This window comes from Chenopodium album, chromosome 23 (assembly GCF_948465745.1).
Source record: "Chenopodium album chromosome 23, dcCheAlbu1.1, whole genome shotgun sequence".
Classification (NCBI taxonomy): domain Eukaryota; kingdom Viridiplantae; phylum Streptophyta; class Magnoliopsida; order Caryophyllales; family Amaranthaceae; genus Chenopodium; species Chenopodium album.
The window spans coordinates 27,579,482-27,593,257 of record NC_137856.1 but is presented as its reverse complement, the minus strand read 5'-3'; the positions used below and the strand labels follow the sequence as shown (position 1 = coordinate 27,593,257).

Sequence of the window (13,776 nt, the reverse complement as noted above, 5' to 3'; positions counted from 1 at the left end):
GCTGCAGGTTGATTGTGATGAAATTATTCCAAAGAAAATGAGTTGGAGATGCGCACTGCAGGTAATTAAAATAGATGTAATTTTTAAACTTGGATAGATGCAGCAATTGAAGATCTATGTACTAAATAAATTTCTGATTTTAGCAGTGCCTCAAACAACAGATTTTCTTATTGGCTCAAATCCCTTGGGCTTATGTAAGTCCAATGAACATGTACGTTTACTTGAATTTGGTTTTCATTAGTACTTTATGTTGACTCTGGTTTGTGGTTGGTGCTACATTCTAATATTCATCTCTGCATTACAGGGTATATAATCCTTGAAAATCTTGTTCATGGGTGTCTCTACTTATATTGGAAGCTCATTGTTGACAGGGTAATGCACATTTCTACTGTGAAATGGAGCTTCAGTACAGAAGTCATAACATCTAGCCCTTAGGCTATTAGCTTAACTTGTCTTTGCCAGATAAGTTCTATGTTGTTGATGTTGATTTTTTATTTTCCTTTGGGAGAATGAGTTAGGTGAGGGGAGGTCTACATACTCGAGTACCTGACTGATTAGATGGTGGTATTGGTCGCAATTCATGCCTGACTGATTGGATGTCTAGAGGTATTTAAATGCATAGTTCATCATCAATCAAATTTGACTGAGTTTAAGATTAAACCTGCCTTTGCTTGGAATTTAACTAATGAAACTGAGAATATCATATGGACCATATGTATATGCTCTAGCATTAGATTTCCATTTGCTCTCTGATGTATCTGTCAATCTGATTATTTTATGGTTCTGCAGAAATAAAGTTGGTAATGGTTATTTTGCATTGAATTTTGAGCAATATTGTGAAGCCGTGGTGATTTTGAGCAGCAAAGTGATGATAAAGTTATGTGACGACCTTGGGAAGAAACTCTTGCTTTCTATAAATGTAACTTTGTAAGCTGCTTTAACAAATTTGTCATGCAACTTTTTTTCTTTTGTTTTGAAGGTGTTTGTCACTGCAACCAAAAATTATAATATATGCATTTCTATTTCTTGCAGCTCTCAAAGAGGAGATATGCTTAGGTGATGGCCTTATGTTGGTTTGCAATCTGAGTTACTAGATTTGCACACTGCTTCTTTTCCAGTGCCTTGTCATAACATTGCCTTATAAGTAATTCTCAAGAAAGGGGAACTCCCTAGCTAATTCGTGTTGAATGCTGTTCAGTTTTGAATCAGACCAGGGGCGGCCTGTACACTTATTGACTGATTGTCTGCTTTGGCATTTGTCGAAGTAAATATTGGAATTGTGAGAAAGATTGACCTAAGCCTGAGAAAAACTCCTGTTCATAATTTATCAACAATTAATAGCCTTATTATTTAAGTCTGAAAGGATTTCTGAAAGGTTGTTATTGTGATAAAATATTCCAAAGAGAATGAGCTGGAGATGCACTCTGCCGCCTGCAGGTAAATAGATGTGATATCTTTTTATTGACTGTTGCAACCGAAGATCTTTGAACTGAATAAATTTTAGGTTTTTGCAGTGCCTCAATTGCCTAAAACCAGAGATGTTCTTATAAGCAAAAAACCGTTGGGCTTATGTAAGTCCAATGAACATGTACGTTCACTTGAATTTAGTTGTGTTTATGTTGAATCTGATTTTAAGTTTGTTGCAATGATGCAACAGAGATTTCACATGTTACATGAAATGACACTTAAAGTTCACTGCAAGTTGTTATTGTGATAAAATTATTCCAAAGAGAAGTAGGAGATGGTAGAAAAGTGGCTGCAACACCTGAATTTGAATATCTTAGTACTAAATAAATTTCCGATTTTTGCAGTGCCTCATACCAGAGATGCCTCCCATAAGCTCAAAACCCTTGGGCTTATGTTAGTCCAATGAGTTTGGTTTTATGAGCATGAATGTACGTTCACTTGAATTCGGTTTTCAATAGTTTTTTTCGTCCTTGATTCCGATTTTATGGTTTGTTCTGCTATATTCTAATATTCATCTCTGCATTACAGGGTATAACCCTTGAAAATGCGGGTCTGTGGATGTCTCTACGTATATTGGAAGCCCTGAAGCCTTGGATTCCTACTAGTTTCTCTTATGCTATTACTATGCGATGACTAGTGCCGTTTGAAATGTCACATTAACGAAAACGTGCAGGTTAAAGAAGCACAATCTGTTACTTGTATTTCTCTGTCTAATACTTGCATATAACTGCTTAACTTGTATACATGTGAAATATTGCTAATTTTTGTACATGCGTTTGCACAGTGGACATTCCAGCTTGCTCAAACAGAAATCCATGACTACTCAGCATATGGAAATCAATTTTCCCAATCGACGTAGAAGATCATGTGGCAAACTTGAGATCATGGTGCTAATAACTTTTGAATCAACAACTGCAGTTCCAGCAGCACGTTTTGAAGTAAGAACCGTCCTGTGGGGTATCGGAGCAGTAACTTTGTGGCGAACTGCTTTTCTAGAGCAACAAGGGAGATAACAGCTATGATGATCCAGCCCACTTAGGCTCTATATGGCAGTAACATTGGAGGTAGTGGTTAGCGTTTTGATTAGCCCTATAAAATGAGCTACATCCTTCAAGAAGAAGAGAATGAATAACCCCAACAACGCTGATATTTTTGCCATTTGACAAAACCTACCTAAACGTTACCTATGTCACTACCCGCTACTTAAACCACTGAGCTGTAGGAAATAAGGAGTACAGAGCAAGCATCTTACGCACAAAATGGAGGGAAGGCAACGAAGGAGATATGGAAGTTTTCCGTAGAAGATGTCCGGTTTTTTCACCTGATTGAGACCCAAAGATGCCAAATCTTGATGCATCATTTCTGCCATCCCATGCTATATAATTTTTTATATATCCAATGGTTAGATTATAGAGTTCTGTGCTCCGAATGTTGATAATCTCCATTTGTATGGAGAATGGTTTGTTCCAAACATGTTGTTTGATGTTGTAAAGCCTACAACATTGTTTGGGGAAGGATAACTTGGTGTACCCATTAATTATTATTGATTAGTGGAAGGGCTTGGTGCCGGCTTACGGTACCCGTGGTTTTTTCCCGGATTGGGTTTCCACGTATATCTCGGTGTGCTTTATATTTATTGCATTTGAGTTATTTAGAATTATTTGTTGTTGTTCATATTGTGTTTACTTAAGATTAATAGTTTTTTTTTTCCATTCTACAACACATTAGGAAAAATGAAATCGTTGGCTTCCGCTTGTGATTATGTATTGTGTGTGCATCTTTCCCATTTTTGTTTTCTATCAGTGGGATTGGGCACCGTTTTGTGTTTCTAGTTTCTATTTTTTTAAAACGAAAAACAAATAACCAAAATCAAGAAACAAGAAAAAGGTGTTATCAAATTTAATAAATTTTACTAATTTTTTGTTATTTTGAAAAAAAAAATTAAAAAATTAAAAAATAAAAAACTACAGTAATCACAATACCAAACGTACCTTTAGACATGAAGTCCCTGACGAGGAAGCTCCCAGCTCTGCATCATAAGCTGTATTTTCAGACAAGCAATTTATGCCCCACCGCCGTTGTCATTCCATAAGAAGCTAGCCAATATGCAAACAAATTACAACTTCTGTTACAAATCACGTTAGTTAAATTAAAAGCACAAACTCATTTGCGCCGCAAGTGCAGTACCAAATATAGTTTAGTTCAGGTTCCAAATTAGGTCGTTTCAGAATACAAAACATTCCAATTTGAGTCTTCCAATGCTGACTTCTACTCATCACTCACATTAAATAAATAAATAATAGGCAGAGAAATGCTCGTCTTTAGACTCTGAACATTGACCGAGCAGAGGATGGAGAGGACTAGCCTCCCTGCAAATAAGGTGATGAGGGAGCTCGAACATGCAAGCAATTGTAAGTCAATAGAACACATTGTTCGTAAATACTGAACAAGCATCAATGCAAAACTATTGAACCATTTATTGGCTCGTCTTCATAAGTCAAAATCAATAGTAATGAGATGCATATTGACAACATGTAATCATGTATCACAGTTATTTGCTTCTGCAAAGATAATTATCATCGTATGTGCCACAATGGCATCAAAAATCTTGGAAATTAAGAAATTTGGGACAGTAATGAGAGAATAAGCCATGAAATCTAAATGTGGATGGCTTTGTCATAAGTTGCCATCGCAGCTTCCTTCAAAGCCTCACTCATGGTTGGGTGTGCATGGCATGTACGTGCGATATCCTCGCTCGATGCCCCGTAATGCAATGCTAGAACAGCCTCATGGATGAGTTCACCGGCATTAGGTGCCATAATGTGAACTCCTAGAATCTTGTCAGACTCCTTCTCAGCCAAGATCTTGACAAGTCCTTCAGCGTTATCGATTGCCTTTGCTCTACTGTTGGCCATGAATGGAAATTTACCCACACGGTACTCAACGCCCAGAGTTTTTACCTGCTCTTCGGTCTTACCCACAGAAGCCACCTCAGGGTGCGTGTAACAAACCCCAGGGACCAAGTCATAGTCCACATGTCCGTGCTTTCCTGCAATGAACTCAACACAGGCAACCCCATCCTCCTCTGCCTTGTGGGCCAACATGGGTCCTGGGATCACATCTCCAATTGCATACACTCCAGATACATTTGTAGAAAAGCGCTCATTGACCAAAATCCGCCCAGCCTTGTCCATTTCTACTCCAAGGTTTTCAAGACCAAGCCCAGATGTGAATGGTACTCTGCCAGCAGAGACAAGAACCACATCAGCTTCAAGTACGGTTTGCTCACCACCAGCTGAAGGCTCAACAGTCAGCTTCACACCATCCCCAGAGGTGTCTACGCTAACAACCTTGGTCTTCAGCTTAAACTTCATTCCTTGTTTCTCAAGCGAGCGTTGGAATTGCTTGCGCACTTCACCATCCATGGAAGGAACAATATCTGAAGCAAATTCGACAACGGTAACCTCTGAACCAAGCCGGCCCCACACAGAACCCATCTCAAGGCCAATATAGCCAGCACCTATCACTACAAGCCTCTTGGGGATTTCTTTTAAAGCCAAAGCTCCTGTTGATGATACAATTTTCTGTTCATCAATGGTAACTCCAGGTAGAGACTTGACATCAGACCCAGTAGCCACAATGATATGTTTGCCTTTCACGACAGTATTTTCGCCTTCGAGAGTGTCCACAGACACTTCAGAAGGAGAGAGAAATTTGCCATAGCCCTTCACATACTTCACTTTGTTTTTCTTAAACAAACCCTCGATACCTCGGGTCAGATTAGCCACAGCTTTGTCTTTTTGGCCCATCATGGCAGGCAAATCTACCTCAACTGAAGAGAATTTCACACCGTGGGATGCAAAAGCATGCTTTGCTTCATGATACATGTGGGAAGAATGAAGAAGTGCCTGCAAAAAAAACATGCAACACTACAAAGGCTTAGATACCATAAAAGTGAACTAAGGGTAAATGAATTGGGCGTAGATATACAGAGAACAATTCATCATACATGGAGCTCAAGATGTAGTTGCATCTAGCAGCTGATTATACATTGCGAAATGACAGGCACAAAAATCATTAGACATTCAAAAAGTGTGTTTGATGTGAAAATTACTAGTGAGAAGCTAGCTTAGGTAATAGAGCACCCCATTTCAAACTCACCCTTCAATTAAATCTAACCCATCGACAAATTTCAGCCAACAAACTCAACAATTATGAAATATAATACTTATAGATATACACAACAAGACATAACCATCCATATAAAGAGCCACAAAACATATATGCTAAGCAAAGAAACAGTCATTCAACAAATAGATATCCCATAAATTAGATATGACAAGAATTATATTTTAAAAAAAAATGGTAATGTTTCAACATCAATAGTGAAACAACACAGCTCAATATAATAGAAGTAGAACCACAACCCATAATGACAGCCACTTAAAAAAGAACATGCATCATATGTTTGGGAAAAAATCCAACTTAACCCGCACAACTAAATCATACTTCCGTGTCCTAAAATTTTATACTCATTGCAAAATTTCCTTATTTACACATGAATCATCTGACACTCTTCTCATCACATGAGGACCTTTTAATTTCTCTATATCTCTCTCTTATCATCACATGGACTCCTAAACTGTGCATTCCTAACATGTTGCAATAATAAAGAATGGACAACCAAGTGGCTAAAAAAATACAGCAAACTTTTCAAACAAGCATTACAATTATAATTGTTAAGTAAAATTTTACAATCAAACAAAAATATGTGAATTTCCTGAGCAGCACCATGTGTATAATTGACTTTTAATCAGTATAATAACCCCCAAGATTCAATTGTATACATAGGTTATTCGCACCCTCCCTCTAATGACATTATATAGCACATTATGCTTTCTCCCTTATTTGGACAGTTCATGCCTCTCTAATGTGATGGATCTGCATCTCCAGCACAAAAGCATGCAGTAAAAATCATCAAACTCAATAATAATCATGGTGAGAATCCGTACTGGCAAGGACAGGTGGGGCACACCAAACTTATTACTTCAACTCATTAAGCAAATTTCAAAAGTGTGTGTTCTAGACATGTTCCTTCATTCTTATGCGCTTTTTCTCCTACATATAGGCATAGATCCCCTAGTCAATCCTAACAGTTGCCATTCTTTCTATGTCGTTGAAGTTTACGGAATTTTCTGTCATAAGAACATAAAGGACTCATACAATCTATGGAGACACTTCATCACTTGGTCAAATTAAAATACATTCAATCTCAAAAACGACATGCACAAAAGACTTCAGACAAAATTATTATAAACAAAAAAAACCATGAATACATTCTTTAATAAGGGTTCCAAATAATACACAACCACAAAAAGGTCAATGATCCTAAAATCAGTAGAGACAGTAGCCTGATAAAATCTTGTCATGGTTTTTAGTGCAGCAAGTACTTAAATGGTGCCACATAGACTGAAAAAAATGACACAACTCAAATTGAAAGAAGAATATACACAATTAATTGATTCCAATTATGAGATATGTAGCTAGGTGTAGGCCCAAGTACGTCTCCAGATTTGGTGTGGCTTGTAATATAGAAGTTTAACCGGAAAATATAACTTGTCTTTCTTACACTCCGTAGACGAGCAAGAAAGAATATTGAATAAGTATTAATTAGTAAAGAATAACCATCTTAGTTCCCGTCAAAAAAAAAAAAAAAAAAAAAATAGAATAACCATCTTAGTTTCCTAAGACATAGACTAAGACATAGAAATCGAGTATGGCTAGAGGTATTTTTTTTCATTAAAGGGACAATTCCAAATGCCACACTGGCAGGTTCCTTGTCATATGCAAGGACTGTGAGGCTAACTCGCATTTGATGAAGATAACACGCCTTTCAAAAGAAGATATAGATGTGAAAGGACTACAAGAGAAAATATTAACATGTGTCTGTCGCCAGCCTAAAAGGGTTCGCATTGTCCTATACTCTCGCGTCAATTACAAACCTTTCAAACCATCATTGTCACTCATCAATCATTTTTGTCATGAACTACAATAAGATTGAAGCTTAGGCATCTTACACCAGATTAATATCACTTCCAATATATCACTACCAATTTATAATCAGCATCAAGATTGCAGAAATTAAGCACTACATAAACTGAAATTCTATAATCGCTCAATAAAAACCCAAACCAGAATTAGCTTAACAGTTTCAATTTCTCAAGTTATCTCCAATAATATGAAATTCCTTGAGAAACAAGCAATTGCCATAAAACAATCCTAAAATCCATAAACATAAAATCAATTTTCATTAAATTAGATAACTGGAAAAACAGTACCAACCCACATGTAACCAAATCTACAATATCGCAAATTCACAATCCAGTTGACCAATTAAAAACCAACACAAAAACACCCAGATTTCTTCAACTACCCAAAATCACCCCAATTATCATACCCAGATCTAAATCAAACCAAAAAGATCAAAATTCAACAAACCCTAAAAAACCAAAATAACTAAAATCAAAAATCTAAACAAAATTCAATTACCTTAGAAGGAATACATCCAACATTAAGACAAGTACCACCAAGAGCACCACGCTTCTCAATACAAGTAGTTTTAAGCCCAAGTTGAGCAGCTTTAATGGCGGCAACATAACCACCAGGACCACCACCGATGACGACGACATCATTTTCATCGGATCCAGAAGAGAAGTAGCGAGAAAAGGAGGAGAGAGAAAGTGTGTAGCGAAGAGATTCGGTGGAACTGCAAAGGTTTTTGGAGAGAAGGGTGGATTTTCTGCGGGCAATGCTCGACATCGCCATTGTTGACGCTTTTTTCTTCTTCTTCTTTTTCTGTCGCTTTGGTTTTGAAAAAATGGGGAAATAAATGGGCTTGAAAATGTGTAGTAGTTTTGTTAATTTGTTATTGTCTTTTAGGCTTTTGGGTGAGTGGGAACGTGTGAGTGTGTTTTTTTGGGGTTATGTAATTTTGGAGGAGATGATAAAGTTTCCAATTTTTTGAGGCGGCTAAGACTAAGAGAGGTCATTTTTTGCTCTTTGAGTGGAGTCGTGACTGTCCCTATGGGACCAAAGCTCGACCCATGAAGAGCGCACTATGAACGTTGGGATTGTTTTCGATTTTGGGTGATTTATGTGTAGGGATGGCAATTTAATCCGAGTGCGATTTGAATACGACCCGATTCGAAGAAAAAAGTCCGATTTGAATCCGTTTAAAAATAGTCCAAATCTGAATTTATAAAATAGATCTAAAATCGATTAGGAGGTGGATCGGACTTTGGATATAATCCCCCGTATTTTTAAATATTTTATAAATGAAAATTTATTTTATTTATAATATTTATTTGTTATTTTTCATAATTTAATTTCAAAAGTTTCAAATTATTAATCTGGGTCGAAAATTATTTGAACAAATTATTTTATGCACCTTTATTCTACAATTTATGTCCAATCATACAAGCCTAACCCATTTGTTTACTTAATCGACCCATTATTTTTATGAGGCCCAATCTTTCTTTTTACCCTACAATAATTCTCTCCTATAAATATCCCATGAATCTTCAAAAATTTCCCACACAAAAAGGTTAGTTTTATTTTCATCCTCCTTTGTTTCTTTATTTTGCTTAATGTTAATTTAATTGTTTTGGGTTTTGATTTTAGTATAAAGATTATATTTTTAGTATCAAATTATATTTTAATGGTATAAAGATTATAAATTTCAGATTATATTTATGTTATAAATTTCATATTTTATGAATTATAAACCTAGGGTTTCAATTTATTGAAAATCATGATTTTAGGGTTTTTATGAACAATTGATTTAGGGCTTTTATAGTAATGATGTTTTGAAATTTTGGTGATTATAACTACTGATTAGTTTAACTTAATTCCAGATTATTTTGAACACATAGATTCGTGTTTTAATTTTTAGATTTCCATTCGTTAATATTAATCCCGTTTTAATCCCGACCAGGTTCTAAACTCATCCGATTTTGACAAAAAAGTAGTGTTTTCCATGTGAAAACCACGTTTTAAGAAAGACTCACTACCTTTGGTAGTGAACACCACCCTCTCGAGGCCAAATTCAGCCTCTAAATATGATTTTCGGGCAGTTTTTGATTTTAACGAAGTTTTTACATACTTAAAATATTATCCTTGAGTTTGATTAATAATATTAATTATGTTTAAAGTTAATTAAGCATAAATATATGTTTTTATTGAAGTTTCAAGTGTTGGAAATAGTTTCTAAGTACTACTTTTGATGTTTTATAAAGAGGGTTTAATCACCCATTAAAAAGAGAGATTTTAGGGGTTTTTATATAATTTTTAGATTTTTATTAGACTTTGAACTTGCTGTAATTTCATGTATAAGAGTGTATTTTAAGGTTTTTACGAAGAAAATTTAAAGAACTATATATAAGCCTTTAATTTTAACTAAAAGGAAGATTTTAAAGTGTTGTTTGATTTGGATTTTGAAGGTTTTAAAGTAAGTTAGTATTGCTGTAAATTTGATTGATTGGGTATTGATTGAGATGTTATTATTTGGCTTAGGAGAGGAGTTTATTGAAGGTGATTTCTAGTTAGTAAAGTGGCATACTAATTCGTTTGCTCAAGGTACGTACAAGTTACAAAACCTTGCTTTTAGGTGCATGTTTAAGGACGGATCGAGAACTTAGTATCATGTCTATGGATGACTGGGTTAAATTGTTTGGTTATACATTGTGAATTTCCTTTGACGTGCACTATTCCTTATTGTAATTATTGGTTATGTTCTAATTATGCAAGGTGCGCTTAGAGGCAAAGGTATGTGAATGGTGAAATGACTTAATTATTACTCATTCATGATTTAATGAAATAGGATGAGTAAAGGAATGGTTCATGTCTTATAAGACAAGGTTAAGAGTTTGGGGTGCCTTATGCACTCAAGGTGTTTATACACCGAGGTAGTAAAGGAATAAATAATAAATGTTGCTTGCCACTAATAAATCAAGAATTGAAATTGAAAAGTTGCTTTACTTGATTGAATTGATATTGGATTGATTGTATTGTTATGCATATGAGTCATCACCAAGTCTAAACCTGTAAATCACGTAAAGTGCAAGATGGATGAGCAATAAAACTCTGGATTGGTGCACTTCTGGAGTAATGACAATCAGGGGTTGGGGTACATGGGGTATTAGCCGTGTACTTTTCTCGAGGCCGTCTGATCTACGAGTCTCTTATTTCAAATATTTTTCAAAACTAGGAGTTAGGTGAGATCTCATACTAACTACGGTCACGGAGTCGCGCCCGTGGTCGTTGGATGTTTATTGATGTTTCCGAAAGGAGGCATGGGGTTTTTCTTTTATTGATGTTCCAAATGGAGCATGGGTTGGACAACCTTGTCTATTGCGTAATCCAATGAATAAAAATAATGATTTACCTATTATTAATTAATGGAGTCTTAGTAGTCGTGTGTTGAGTCTATAATTTAATGATGCATGATGATTGATTATTAGTAGCATGTTATGGATTTCTTAATTTATTTTGCAGCTTGTATGTACTCAGCTTTGCTGATTGCGTGCTTTGTGTGTCTTTCTTTGGTCATGACCTTCGCCTTTCAATGACCCTGTGACGATCCAATTTTTACACTTGTAATATTGGGGAGCAGAATTACCACAGGTTCTTACACATGCAGCATTCATCAGAGTTGTGGGATCTTGAGTAGAGAGTTGGTTGTTTGCATTTTATTTCTTTTGCAAGTTTGAATTTATTTTAATTCGATTTTATTCGACACTATTTCTTTTGGGTTTGAATTTATTTGAACACTGAATTTAATCACTTACTACTTTTATTGGGTTTTGAATAAGGGCCTTAATGGTTCCAAGTTGTATGACTTAATTTGGTTTCATTCGTTGGTTTTGAAACTTATTTATAACTGATTTAGTTTTTCCGCTACTATTTTCTGATAAAGCCTTAACGTTTGAACACGTGGCGGTAGCACGCCAGTAATTCTCTTGAATATTGTTCAGGGTCCTCAGAGGTTTAAAGAGAGAATTATTGGGGTGTTACATTGGACTTGGACCCTATGCAAAGTCCGAGTATGAGGCTATGCTTGTTTGTAGCAAATTCTTGTTATGTAATTAATATTTAGTATGTTATGTTTAGACTTTATTCCTTATGTTTTTTCTAATTTTTTATGCACCAATATGATATAGGAAATAAAGTTTATTAGGGACAATACAAGCAATTATGGTATATCATACATGACAAAAAAAAACGGATCATTCGAATGTTGGAGTAAACGGACCAGATTCGGGTCCAAAAATTATGAGTCGGATCAAACTCGGACGCGGATTTTTCCGATTCGGATCAGAGTCTAGGGTCCATTTACTAAACAAGTCGAATTTGAATTTAGTCGCATTCGATCCGTTGTCATTCCTATTTATGAGGGTTTGATTTGGTAGATTTTTATTTTAATGAGGCGTTCGATATATTCTTAAGCCTTATTTGGTTGTAATGGGAAATAACTTGGAATAGTAATTTACAATTCATGAGAAGTTATTTCACTCATGCAATTCCTATGAAGTTAATCTAATTCGTTTGGTAAATACTAGGGAAATCATAATTATGGGGACCTAGGTTATTTAATTCCTATATTATACAAACTTCAAATTCCCATGAAATTCCAACTTCCTCCATTTTGCACTTTTTTTTATTAACCAAATAACTCACCACTTTAGCATTTTCAAGGAATTTCGAGTGCCCATGGAAAATAAGTGTAACCAAACAACACCCTAGTTTCCTACATAGAGACAAATTTTGCATGATGAAAAGAAAATTGGTAAATGACTAGTAAATTGTCTAGCTAGTTTAGTTTGAAATTTCGGAGAATTGCCAAAGACACTCTATACCTCATCGTATTGAATCTAGCAATGTGCAATTTGTGGCACAATGCACATGCTTCCAACAGTAATGTTTTCATTGTAGAGGGATTTTAAAGGGAGGAATGTTAAGCATGTAAAAATGCATAATAGGGGGCATTCATGTAATTATACATATGTACAAACGAATGCAAAGACGGATTTAGCTAGGATTGATGCATAAGGCGGGCCATACATGATACATAGTATGAAGTAATAGAAAAGGCTATCAAAAAAGAAATTCCAAAGTTGCTAGCTGTGGGATTAGAACCCTCAATCCCACAAATCCTACAACACCATTATACGTACTAAAGGCCTAATAACCATCTCAGCTAAGCACATTTCATGCAACAAGAGGCAATAATATAGGATAGTATATAAACTGAAATTTATGGGCATAGGGGGGGCCATGGCCTGGGTAGGCCCACTCCTAGATCCATCCATGAACGAATGCATATTCTGGTATCATTGGATGATCAAATGGTACCACTAAATATACAGTGATACTATATATGCACATAATGGTATTATATATGCATTCAGTTGTACTAAATTTATGCATAAATAGTACCACTGAGGATTCAATGGTACTATATATTAGTGAAACAATCAGCATGTGGTCCCTCATCACGTGATACAATCCGACCAAAAAAAATAGGTGGGGTCCACCTACATACCTCTCTCTTCCTATCTCTCTCCTCTTTTCCTCTCTACCATGCGTTTTTAAAATATTTTAATCAATGTTATGTATTTACAAATACGTATCATTCCTCCATTTTCACTTCCTCTTCATTATACCCATTACTTCTATTTTTATATTGAGCATAATAACTTGCAAATTTACCGAGGGCAATATTTATTCCCAAGAATGATGTTTGCAAGAATTTGCCTCCTTTTTTTAAAAACACCAGGGAAGCTACCATATTCAAATACATACTGAAATTTTCAACAAAGAATATATCAAAATTGTCCAATAAAGAATATAAATGTCAACTAGCAAAAAAATGATTCTTTATGTCGGCATTACAATTCAAGCAATTAAGATCATAATTGACCGTTGACACAATCAAAGCAAAAATTACAAAACATATTTGTAAATTCACATATTATAAGCTTGAAACAAGACCAAATTTGAGAAACTTATAAGGCCAAACAAAATGATTATATACAGAAATTAATAACAGATTTGAGAAACGAAAACATACCGTTTTTGAACGGGATGTATTCTGTCGGCGGCGAGGGACACCAGAGATAAAATCTTGGCCGGAGATAAATAAAAAATAGGGTTTGAAGAGTGGATTGGAAGTAAAAATGGTGTTTTTTTTTCAAATTTCAATTTCATTGCGAGTCATGATGGAATGTTGAAACTTGAAAAGAAAGTAGATGG

General features: G+C 35.4%; 1 protein-coding gene and 2 long non-coding RNA genes across 5 annotated transcripts; 2 read left to right on the top strand and 1 right to left on the bottom strand.

The window, feature by feature from the left end:
- The first annotated feature begins 337 nt into the window (after positions 1-337).
- Positions 338-1,761, top strand: LOC145606581 (uncharacterized). 3 transcript variants are annotated; one of them, XR_014105390.1, is made up of 5 exons: positions 338-372; positions 519-606; positions 790-927; positions 1,033-1,437; positions 1,515-1,761. It is a non-coding gene; the product is annotated as an uncharacterized LOC145606581 (long non-coding RNA). The 3 variants fall into 3 exon arrangements; XR_014105388.1 differs by having other exon boundaries at positions 1,505-1,761; XR_014105389.1 differs by lacking the exon at positions 338-372 and having other exon boundaries at positions 477-606; positions 1,505-1,761.
- Positions 1,762-1,821: 60 nt separating this feature from the next.
- On the top strand, positions 1,822-3,017 carry LOC145609747 (uncharacterized). Its single transcript, XR_014106059.1, has 3 exons — positions 1,822-1,895; positions 1,996-2,140; positions 2,277-3,017. It is a non-coding gene; the product is annotated as an uncharacterized LOC145609747 (long non-coding RNA).
- Positions 3,018-3,920: 903 nt separating this feature from the next.
- LOC145606808 (dihydrolipoyl dehydrogenase, mitochondrial) lies at positions 3,921-8,356 on the bottom strand. Its single transcript, XM_081662639.1, has 2 exons — positions 8,017-8,356; positions 3,921-5,375 (listed from the first exon to the last, which is right to left on the bottom strand). The coding sequence occupies exons 1-2, from the start codon at positions 8,290-8,292 to the stop codon at positions 4,125-4,127; spliced, it is 1,527 nt and encodes a 508-aa protein (XP_081518765.1). The 5' UTR covers positions 8,293-8,356; the 3' UTR covers positions 3,921-4,124.
- Positions 8,357-13,776: the final 5,420 nt, after the last annotated feature.